General features: G+C 40.0%; 1 protein-coding gene across 1 annotated transcript in view; it reads right to left on the bottom strand.

Moving 5' to 3' along the window:
* Positions 1–11,724, bottom strand: part of LOC109962288 (nesprin-1-like) — a 53,264-nt gene that overhangs the window by 219 nt on the left and 41,321 nt on the right. Inside the window, exons 61-78 of the mRNA XM_020603868.1 lie at positions 11,206–11,622; positions 10,955–11,052; positions 10,724–10,859; positions 10,169–10,258; positions 9,650–9,835; positions 9,206–9,376; positions 8,913–9,050; positions 8,158–8,357; positions 7,142–7,274; positions 5,701–5,883; positions 4,901–5,050; positions 3,938–4,114; positions 3,278–3,433; positions 3,035–3,190; positions 1,935–2,105; positions 1,457–1,590; positions 976–1,171; positions 5–126 (exon numbers count right to left, since the gene is read on the bottom strand). Coding sequence (XP_020459524.1) covers positions 5–126; positions 976–1,171; positions 1,457–1,590; positions 1,935–2,105; positions 3,035–3,190; positions 3,278–3,433; positions 3,938–4,114; positions 4,901–5,050; positions 5,701–5,883; positions 7,142–7,274; positions 8,158–8,357; positions 8,913–9,050; positions 9,206–9,376; positions 9,650–9,835; positions 10,169–10,258; positions 10,724–10,859; positions 10,955–11,052; positions 11,206–11,622 — 3,014 coding nt within the window. The remainder of the gene's footprint in view (positions 1–4; positions 127–975; positions 1,172–1,456; positions 1,591–1,934; positions 2,106–3,034; positions 3,191–3,277; positions 3,434–3,937; positions 4,115–4,900; positions 5,051–5,700; positions 5,884–7,141; positions 7,275–8,157; positions 8,358–8,912; positions 9,051–9,205; positions 9,377–9,649; positions 9,836–10,168; positions 10,259–10,723; positions 10,860–10,954; positions 11,053–11,205; positions 11,623–11,724) is intronic.

The following is an 11,724-nucleotide window of genomic DNA, read 5'->3' as shown; positions in this document are numbered from 1 at the left end:
CAGCAGGCTGATCTCTGACTGGACTAAATTTGTAGCTGATGGTTCTAGCCGTTCCATAAGACGCTTAGATGCTGCCAGAGCATCGTCCACAATGCTTTTCAAGCCCTCAGCAGCATCCTGCAACTTCTGGTGTTAAAGAGTATGAGGGGAAAAAAAGAACCAGTTAAACAGAGGAAAGAGAAGATAAGGACTGCACTGGAGAATTTAAGGTTATTTACAGTTGATTCTGTAAGCAACATTGGTTTCAATATTGTCTAACTAATGTCAATTAAAGGATGACTCCTTTAATTGACATTAGTTAGACAGTACTTCCTGCATTTCCAACATATTTTTGGCTTACTTCATCAATGACTGTAACATTGTATATGTTTTTCCCCCTCTCTTCAGAAACAAAAATTTTATTTTCTGCAAATGAACCTGTGCAGAGTGTGCCTCACATCTCACCCAGTGTCAGCTGGGATCGGCTCCAGTGCCCCCGTGACAAGATCAGTGGTATGGCTAATGGATAGACTAGTATTCTATAATACAGCACTGGAACCCGTGAGAACATGCTATGTCCAGAAAAGCAGTCATTGGGGAAAACATTTCATTAAACTGTGAATGCGATGCACAGGCTCTCTGAACGAGCACCAGCAACAGGATGAGTCAACCAAGAAATCTGAAGACCAAGTGAATTATATCTTAAATTTAATAATCATATAGAAAATCTCAGAGATAACAATGAGACTCCAACTAGGTCTAAAACAGTCAAAAAAGGTACTTTAATTAAAGTACCAGTGCTCTATTTATGGAAGTCTTGTTTATTACATCATGATCATTTTAATTCCAAAACACTCAGATGCAAACACCGGTTAAGACTGAGGGAGCTGATTTCTGTTAAACATCACTGCATTTCCAAATCAAGCCAGTGTGAAATCTGGATTTTGAATACTCACAGTGTAGTGCAGTTTCTGCTAAAAGCTCCCTGGAACTCACCTTGACTGAGTAAACCAAGGCCTGTGTGTCCCGTTCAGGTGAAGATGAAGAACTCAGCAGCTCCTCCCACTGATGCCACAGGTTTTGCAAGTGAAGGGAGCAGTGATCAGAGAGCAGACTGTACTCCTGCCAGAGGGAAAGTGTCTCCCCAGTCTTCACATGCTCTTCCTTTAGCTCCCACACCACGTCCTTCCACCTGACACGGCCACAGTACATTAGTACTTTCTAACACTATACTGTTTATTTGCATTCGGTAAGGCTACAATCACCTGATTAAGCTGTATTACATTATTTAATTTACATCTGGGGTGTTCAACTAATTGTGACCCAGGGACCACCATTCTGAACAAGAAGTAACCTGGCAACAATAAATGTGATGTAAAAATGTCAATAATTATAATAATGATTGATGATGATGATTCTTTCTTTTATGTCTGAATAGGATTTACTGATCACGTGTGTTTGTACATTGTCTACTGACCATTTTCGCTCTCCTTCCACTTGTTCATCTAGTGCCTGTACTACTCCATGATGAAGAGTCTTCACAAGACTCTGGTAGGATTTTTCCACACCTGTCCAAAGATCTCCTCCTTTTCCAGCCTTCTCCTGGAGTTGCTGCCCAAAAATAAAACGATCTTTCATGCTTAAGAGGTCCATTTACTTTAACTGGAAAGAACTGAGGACCTGACATCTATGAACGCCCACACATTTGACTGAATCTGTCAAACTAGATGGAGGGGCTTTTAACAGCTGGCTGTTTCAAAGTAAGCGCTTCTTTCTGGCATTTATAAATTGCAGCTTAAAAGCCCCCAGGCCTTTTAGATTTTGAACCAGCCTGCTGAGGGCATTGAAGCTGCAACATTTACTTGGATGAATGTGATGGTCATTATGAAAAAATACAACTACCCCTTATAACTCTAAAGACTTTATGCGTACATGTACAAGATGCTTTTGCTCACCTGCAGCAGGTTCATGTATTCCTCTGCCTGCTTCAGTGACAACAGAGGAGCTTGCTGATGCTGCAGAGCACAGCGCACCCTGGTGGTGAGCAGAGTAACCTCCCTCAGATCTTGGTCAAAACAACTCCACTCTGCAACAGTCTGTTGCAGGGTTGGTCTCAGAACTTCCATCTATAAATTACCAGAAAGTGAACTAGATGAGGATTTGTAACACTGTAATGCTTTACTATTGATATTTTAACTGTGTTGTTGCAATTAAGGTTTATTTTTGAAACTATATGCAAACATTTGCTAATTTTCTGTTGAATACATCCTGTTCTCATAAATGAAACAGCTACACATCTGACTGTACTTTTTTGACTTGATAGGTACGACAGGAGGACGCCTAGTAGCCTAATGAGCATAAAAGATAACTGTACACAGTTTGATTCCTGGTCAGATGACCTTTGTAGCAAGTTAATTTATTTATAAAGCACACCTAAAAATGACAGCTGATAGAGGTGCTGTACATATCAGGGTACAATAAATGACACCACTTAGTAAGATAATAAAATATTAAAAACACAGGACCATGATAGAAAGATCAACAAGGGTCAAACTATTGGGCTGGTTTGAATGCTAGTGTATAAAAATGGTTCCTAAGATAAGACTTAAGGGCAGCCAGAGAGGGGGCCAAGTCATCTCTCTCTGCTCTCTGTGCATCCCCACTACAGCTATGAAATAAAATGCAGAAATGATTTACCCGTTAAAGGTCTAATTTTTTCAAATTTCATATAATATCAGTCACTTATTTACCACTTAAAGCTAGTTAAGCTTACAGCAGCATTAATCTGTTTTTGAGCCATTTGAGAGCAGAGCTCCACAACGAGCTGACCAATCATCACATACATGTTTGACATATTATCTGACCTGTAAACTTTACATTATCATAAGCAGACAATCTGCTTTGGGCGGTGTTTCGAGGCCAGTATGTGACACACCATCTGCTCACCAATGCTTTTACAGCTTACGACTCACAGTATCAGCTTGTGCTTTACCACACTTTCACCTGACACTGATTTTTCCACATCTCTGATTGCTGTGTCAGATTTATTTTTTACCTGCTGACCAAGGTCCTCACAAGCATGGCTAATACTCTCTGCCTGGTTAGAAAAGGCGATATCACAGGGCTGTGCCTCTTCTTTTTCAGCATGCACTCGTGTGGCTTTCAGCTCCTGCAAAGCTTCTGCCACTTCCCTCGCTCTGCCCACGACAGCCTGGAGACAAACAGAGCAATCTGAGATTGGATGACAGCAGGAGACAAACAGAAGTGCTGTACACCTGTTTGCGTCCTGTTACTGTACCTCCCAGTCCAGCAGAGCCTTTTGAACAAGAGTTTGACTGGTGGATTGTTTCCACTGATTCAGCTGCTTTTTCTGCTGCACTATCCAACCATGAAGCTGCTGCAACCGCCTCTCTCTGTCTGCACAAGTGTGATGTATCTGCTCGGCTTCATGAACCTGAGGGGCCAAAGCCAAACAAACAGTGTCTCATTCATTCATAAATATAACAGACTTGGGAAAACTGCATTTGTTTTTAGTCTATTTGGAGAGTTAAAAATATGTCTTCACTGTTGTTGGCTTAGACGAAATTATGTTTATGGTTTGATTAATTGTTTCCAGTAACAGGACAAACCATCAGCCAGTATTTGTGCTGAGACAACATGTGTTTCTTGACAGCACAACAGAAGAACATATTCTTTGGAGTCTTTAACTTGCATGGAAACACATTCAGGCCCGGATCCAAGCAGCTACTCTGTACTGCTTCCTTTGTTAGATCAACATGACAAATTTTTACACACTTGACATTTTAGCTGGTTAGCATTGCCCAAACGTCAAACACAAATCCATCAATATCTCAAACTAATTTTAATAAGATTACCAGACCAGAAAATAAAGCGTAGGACAGCTAGGTCATTTCATTCCATTTGAGATTTGTACTGGCACTGTAGCTGGACAACTGACCTGTTTCCCTAGCTCCCACTGGAGGTGCAGCCACTGGAGTCTGAGGGAACCAAGTGTCTCTGCAAACATTGTACGTTCAGACTGGAGAGCCTGGTCATTTGCTGCCCCTGCCTGAGGCCCATGCTGGCACAGGAAATCCAGAAGGAGCTGCCCACTATCCACACCTGCCTTTAACTCCTGAAACAAAATATTACATATGAAGAAATCATTAATATAAATGAACTTTCTATATATCAACAGCCAAAAGAGAAAAATTATGATTTTCTTCTAAGCTTGTATAGTATGAAAAGTAAGATAAAGATGAGTATATACTGTACTTGCAAGTTTTTCTTATCACTGCCCAAGTTTTTATTTATATTTATAGAAACACTGTCTAAATTCTACAAAATATTCCCAGTAAAAAAGGAAGAAACATTCAGATGTCTGTAATTGCGCTGTAATCTAATTATACAGAACAGGGATTTTCAGCTAAAGAGAGAGCACCATTCTGACTAAGAAGTAACCAGTGGCAACACTGGATGGACGTTATTTTAATCCTAAAAATTGCCTTAGTTTGTCTAAATTTTATATATTTGTATGAATTTAATGATTCACAGGCAAGTAATACGTGGAAATGAGTATTAAACAAAATCCTACAGTGAAACTACGTTATTGAACACAGGATCAGGGACCACCTGCAATGTCTATGGGGACCACCAGGGGGCCACGGACCATAGGTTGAAAACTGGCTGTAGCAGAATACCTTTGTTCGCAAACAATGTTCACTGTATGAATCTTAGGTGAAGATACGTCATGTCTTGACTACAAAGAGAAGGAGCAGATGTTTTTAGATGATAAATTAAATTCAAGCAACTTTTTTTAAAGTCATTCAAATAAACCATATGAAAACTGGTGTTTGAGTTGAAATAGAAATTAGGAGAAAGAGATGCACAAAAATAAACGCAGAGATACATGTAGGAGTACCTGGTAGTGCTGCAGGGCTTCAATGACCTGAGCAGCATCTTTGGCCTTAAGGACCGTTTCTTTCTCCTGGCTCAGCCGACCCTCCAACATCTTCAGCCAGTCTTCCAGGTCAGACAACAACTGCACTGGTGGCCATGCTGCCAGCAGCTGCTAACAGACGAGACAGAGAGACAATGAGTCCAGCTTCACATGAATACTTTTTTCATTATTAGAATCATTCATCCAGCTGAGTAGTCTCACAGTAAACATCAATCTGCCGTCATAACTGTTAAATATTTCTTTAGTAGATAAGATTTTTTTCATCCTTTCCTGAGGTGACTGCCAAAGTGTAAGACATTGACGTGAACTTTTTGAGAGACAAACCTGGCAACGCTAATTTAATTATTATGAGGCAGAATATCTGGTTCCATTCGTTGGTGATAAATGTTGAGGAAAAATTAAGTGTCCTCCTCCTCCTTTGCAAGTCCTCCCTATCCTTAAACACACCAAAACTGATTTCAACAGGGTTTAAGTTTTCACTCCCTTTGCCAGAGGGGGTTTCTAAATGCCTAATTATTTTTGAAATCCACCAGCACTTCCATGGGACTTGTACCATTACATTTTAATTCACTGGAGGATTGGAAAGGAGTTTCAGGTTTTGACACATGTGGTTTGAAATATGGAAAAACAGAACCACCACAATACCATCATTTACTTAAACAATACCACAGTATAACATTTATCTTATCAGTACAATGCAGTTAATCTGTATTTAGTAGGGGGTTTTTCAGCAGAGGATAAAAACTCTTTGCAAACTGTACCTGCTGCAACTGGTCTTGTATCGTAGACAGGTCAGAGGTTAGCTGGCTCCAGCTGACATCCAGCTGGGCGAGCTGAGCTCTCAGCCCGAGACAATGATCTTCCCTCAGCTGGATCAACCGAGTGACTGTCCTGGAAACAGATGCCCTCTGCACCGACATGGCTTCCACCTCCATGCAGAAGTCCTGGGGGACAGGGTTAGAGGCAAACCACTCAGACAATGTCACAATGAGGCGAAACAATGAGGAAGAAATAAAAGTTAAAGCTAATGACAGGCGCCCAGGCTATCAGAGTTGTGTCATCAGTCGCAGTTAAGCAGCAGATTATTATTTTTATGATAATGTTATGGAATATTATTGTACAAACTAAAATTATGAGCAGAACTGTATGTGAAATACTGCGTAGTTGATTTGTTTGTACATCTTCCACCTATATTAATCTCACATAATGATAGGAGGTGCTATAGTTTACAACAAGTTACAATGTGTTTCACAAAGATGTAAAACAAAAAGAAAAAACACCAGGTCAAAGTGGAATAAAAATAAATAAAAAAACAATATTAAAATATATACAACAGAGATATTTGTGTTGTTGTTGTACACTTATGTGAATTATTTGTTGATTAAACTTAGATATGGTATTTGTATTGTATTTGACTTATTGTCAACAGTTACCACAAAAACCAACAATGAACTGAATGTGAAAAACATCTGCAATAACCCCTTATTACCTTACTAAGTGAAATACCATATCCAATTCCACTACGTAAAATACTATGTCCAATATTTGAAATTCACCATCTTATCTATTATCTTATTTTTGCATTCATGTTTTTATACCATGTTATCCTTATGTAACTTTATTTTTTAGACTAGGTGTTCTTTTTCTGGCTTTTAATTCTTTACTTGACTCCAAGAGAGCCCTGCATAAGAATTCCTATATGCCTAGACTGTTTATGCATAAATGGCAAATAAAAAAAACTCTTGAATCTTGATTTGATCTAACTAAAAGTATTTAGTATACCCAGTTGATCTGAGCTCCATTGTTGGTCACAACTATTAAAATGCATCAATGATTCACACACACACAAACAATAATAGAGTAACAAAGAGGTTAAAGCGTAACTGCATTTAAACCCAGAATAAAACCACGAAAGAGATTGCTGTTCAGTTGAATGCACACAGCCGTCAAGTAAAACTTTATTTATAATTCAATTAAAAAAAACTAAATCACAAATCTGCCTCAAAGGATGTTAAAATCTGTACAGTGGATTGAGTCAGATAAGGAAAAATCCCCTAGATATACACAATGCTGGTAGATAATGCCAGAGATTCAAAACATCAGACTGACCTTTTCATTTGGGATGTGTTTTTTCAAGTGAAATGCTTCAGTCAGTCAGTGCATGAAATATGGGAATGTGAAGGACAGACAGAAGAGTCTTACCAGCAGCTGTATCAGACGGCTATGAAGACACTCCTGGTTCAGGTCACAGGTGTCTGCCAGATCTGACAAAGACTTCAAATGTTTGTTGGCACCAACCAACCATTTACTGACCGAGGCAAAGTTTGTCTGGAATCTGTGGGGAGGACGAGAAAAACAGATTGCTCAGCCAGTGGGGCAGAACATGACTGCTCCTTCCTACAGAGTGAGCTAACCACTGAGGTATGAGTCCAGCACTGATAACCAGGGCTGCAGATTAGTGGCAGGTGTTTTATTTGTTCTCATGTCATGGCTGTACTCCAGATATAAATGTATTAAAAACCGTTATAGATTGACACCTCATTATGAGACTAGCATTACCTGGAGATGATTTAAGATTTCATCCACTGCTTCCATTTTCATGTGGGAAAAATCTGTTTCACTTAAAATCTCAAAAAATATTCACCAAATGGGATTGTCTGATGTATGTCCTTATACTGTATATTCACCTTTTGAGATTTTATGCTGTTGATGGATTTGAATTTTTACTTTTTAGCTCAATATTTAGTCAATGAAGCTGCCAAATTCATTTTAAAATATTGTCAAAGCTCCCATTTAATACTTCACACTGCAGCTTCAATACTTCTCCTAGAGGAAAACAAAAAACAATAAAAACCTAAAAAAAAAGAATCCTACTAATCAATATGAATCATTATACCAGGAAAACTTTACCGAGATTAACAATCTCTTTTACAGAATTGTCCTGGTCATACTGTGTGTCTTCATGTTGCACAACCCATAAGACAAGACACACTGCAGGACAAGGGGCATGGTAAAATACCATTTAGCCCTAAATGCCCAAATTCCTTTTATCACTCTTTAGTAGCTCTGGAGTGGAAAGAAACTTTGGCATAAGAGTTTTATTTTGTATCCATGAACAGAATTCATGTGTTTTTTTCTTAATAACAAAGAAATAAAGTCTTCAAGTGTACACAGTTTTTGTTTTTTAACTGAAGTTGGTATTTTTGCTACTGTCCCACCTGGCCCGGCTGTCCTGGATGTCTCTGCAGCGCTGAATCTCCTGCTCTGTCCGACTGTAGGCAGCCCTCCATCGCAGCTCCAGAGCGCCTCCTGTCTGACTGACTGAGGCAGCAAATGCTGGATACATCCGCAGCACATTCCTCTGATCCAGGAGCAGCCCTAAAGCAGCTCTGCTCTCATCCAGCTGGACCAATGTTTGCTGAGTGAAAAGGGGAATCAGCAGGGCTTTTGTTGAGATTACATCAAATCTATGAGACTGTTTGGACAATCAGCTCCCCCACTAACATTTGAAGAGACAGCATGGACCAAATGTAATGTACTATACAGAAACGTGTCCCTGAAATGTAACATGTCACATAAAAATGACAGAGGATGACATTCATAAAATGTTAAAAAAATTAAAAAAGTTAAGAAAAGAAGCAAATTAACAAAAAAGACAAGGAAGAAAAAAGTCAAATTTTCAGATGAAACTACAAAGTAAACTAAACATATTATACATACAGCAGTGAGGGCTGTTGAGATTCATGGAGGGTTATATTACCAAAAGAATTATGAGCAAAGTAGAGACTGAAGTAATAAAAAGGGAATTTACAGCAGTTCACAAAACGGTCCTCTCAATTTCTTATTAAAAGTAAGGAAAGTCTGCGAGATAATGAATGTGCACACGGAATCAAGATAAAGCCAGGAGCCCTCTAGCTGAGAGAGGCAGTGAGAGGAGTAGGAAGGGAAAGTGTGATCAGACAACATGGGCTACCTGGCAGGCATCTAGTCTGTGCTGTACTACAAAGTCCTCATCATCTTCTCCCTCTGGTTCCCCACTGATGATGAAGGCATCAAACTCATCCAGCACCCTGCCCAGTCGACCACAATTATCCTCCCAGTGGGTCCACTCCTGCAGCAGGTCCAAACAGAAACCCACAAATCTACTTTAACACTTGACTTGTGAGCACAGGCAAACAAAACAGAACATTTTGAAGGATTCCACAAGAAAAACTCATTTGTGTATGTATGAAGCCTTATGGCCTTCAGCAACGGTGCACTACAAACCTGGAGCCTCCTTTGAGAAGCTGCTTCCTGTTCCACAGCCTGTTGCTGCAGTGCTTTGGCCCGGATTTCCAGCTGTACCCGCTCATCCTCTTGATACCTGAGTGCTTCTGGCTCACATTGGAATAGATGCTGCACAAAAGCCAACTGTGATCTGAGGAACTGCAGGAGCTTCTGGATCACCAAGAGACGAGATTTAGGACAGAAATCATTGCAAAGTATGTCTGATAAATACAGCACCATGAGGAAAGAGAGACAAAAGGCAAGATTGAGACTAGACCTAAATAGTGTCTTTGTGTTAAGCCTAATCATTAGCTGTTTGTGGTTATTTTTGTTGTCTCTTTGAAAACAATCAAGAGCTTTTTAGCTTTCTCTTGGGAAAGTGCCCAAGTTAAATCTGGACTTTTCCTGCCTGTTGAAGAACTTCCTGAAAGCACAGGGAGATACCTGGTGTCCACAGAGGATGGCTTGATGTTGGCTGCAGTTGTGAACCTGGTTCATCTGCATTTCTCTTATGCGTTCTTCACCCAGTTCCAGCAGGCGAGTCAGCCCCTGAAGCAAGGACTGGGAAACCTGCTGCAGCTTGGCCTTTTCCCCTGGACTCTCTCTCAGATGTCTGCCCAACACACACTGCTGGGAGACACAGGAGAAGCACAGAGTTTAAGGAGAGTATGATTAACTTTTGAAACAGACTGTCTATCATGTTTCAATGTTTCCAGTGCAACTACAATCAAGTTTACTAGCGGATTTAAAAAAAAAAAATCATATATCGATACTAGTCTGCAGTTAGTAGAGGTTGCTGGATTCTTTTCTACTGAGGTTGTAGTCAGAGCCATGTTTTAGTGGGTATTATTTGGTATTTTCTTTGGAAAACCGAGCCATTATTTATGCACCAGGTCAATTAGTTACTTAACACCAGAATATTCATAAATGCACACACATACAAGGCTCTGTAACAGTGGTTACCTCTAGACTACGGGCATCTTTTAGACTTGAGATCTCACTCTGTCCCAAATCAAGTTCATCCAGAAAACACAGCAGGTTGGAGGCGAGCTCCTGTGTGACAGAGATACTGTGTTGGTTCAGGTGATGAACGAAATATTCAAAAGCTTCACTAGCAGTAATATCACAATGTAAACATACATCATTACAAGTAAAGGGCTTGCATTCAGATTTTACTTAAGCAAAAGTAAAGAAGCATTATCATTGTCAGTTTTATATTATTGTCAATGACTGGATTATTTTACTGAAGCATCAACATGTAAGCAGCATTTTAATGCCATAGCTGGTTGAGATGGAGCTACTTTTAATGACTGTAGAACGTAACTCTCTTAACTACCACAAAAGTAAAATTTTAAATAAAATATAAGTTTAGATACTTTGTATTTTTATTTTGCTACTTTGTTCTTTTTCAGTGCATTTCAGAGGGAAAGATTGCAGGTTTTACTCCACTACATTTATGTTACTAGTTACCTTGTATATTCATCTTTTACACACATCTTTACACACACACGCATGCACCTTTTCATGGGCCCCTCCATCTTCTGAGCTGATCAGGGTTTGATACTCCTCAACCTTTTTCAAAGTGGTTCGTTTTGGGGAGAGCTGGGTATAAAGTTGACTTATCTGCTCCTTGCCATCTTCATGTCTAGTCGGGCTGGGAATCCAACAGAACATACAATATGCTTGAGTGTAATGGATGCTACTGTATGTACAAAAGTCATATCTTATACCTGGCATTCTGCCTTTTACCTGACCGGTACTTTGGACTCTAGCGCTGCTTTGGATTCTTCAACACTACTCTGACTGGTGCTGACTTCACCTTGTGTCTTCAAACCACTGGGAGTGTCCTGGACATTGAAGAGAAACCAGGGAAACAGACAGGTTCTTACAGTATCTACAGAATTGTATTTGAATGTCACCTCAGAAGCATCACATTAGATATAACTGTTTAATAGGAAATTTGTTTTAAATGGCATTACTTTTCTTTCCCATGCGCTCACCAGATCTGTGGACGACGACAGATCATCCCTCTCCTCTGTGAAATTAACCGATGCTCTTATGGCAGTGAATGGAGTAACAGGACTTGCAGGAGTGAGCCCTGTATCTTCCACAGCAGCTGCTGCCTGAATGGACTTTGTATGAGGGTCAGAGACTAGACTTTCATCTGTTGGTGATTCACAGAGTTCCAGTACATCAGTAACAGTAAACCCGTCGTCAGCTGCTGGCGTGGCTGCGGTGGTGAGTGACTCGGTTGTCGCAGATGCTTCAGCAGCATCGGCTGTGGAATCCATTGTTACAAATTCAGCTGTAGCTCCAAAGTCACAGCTATCAAACCAGGACTTCACAGATAGCAGCACAGCCCCTTTCGAGCTTGTTTCCACTTTGGAAGAAAAGTGATGAGACAAACTCTCCAGTTCCTGAAAGAAAGATCTTACAGCCAATGAGTGGGCACCAGTATATTCAGTTGATAATTACAGCAGTGTCCAAAAATCCTGACACTGAAAAATTCATAACGCTGA

Source organism: Monopterus albus, unplaced genomic scaffold (genome assembly GCF_001952655.1).
Source record: "Monopterus albus unplaced genomic scaffold, M_albus_1.0 scaffold63.1, whole genome shotgun sequence".
NCBI lineage: Eukaryota > Metazoa > Chordata > Actinopteri > Synbranchiformes > Synbranchidae > Monopterus > Monopterus albus.
Note: the sequence above shows the minus strand (reverse complement) of the source record. Positions and strands in the feature narration are given on the sequence as shown.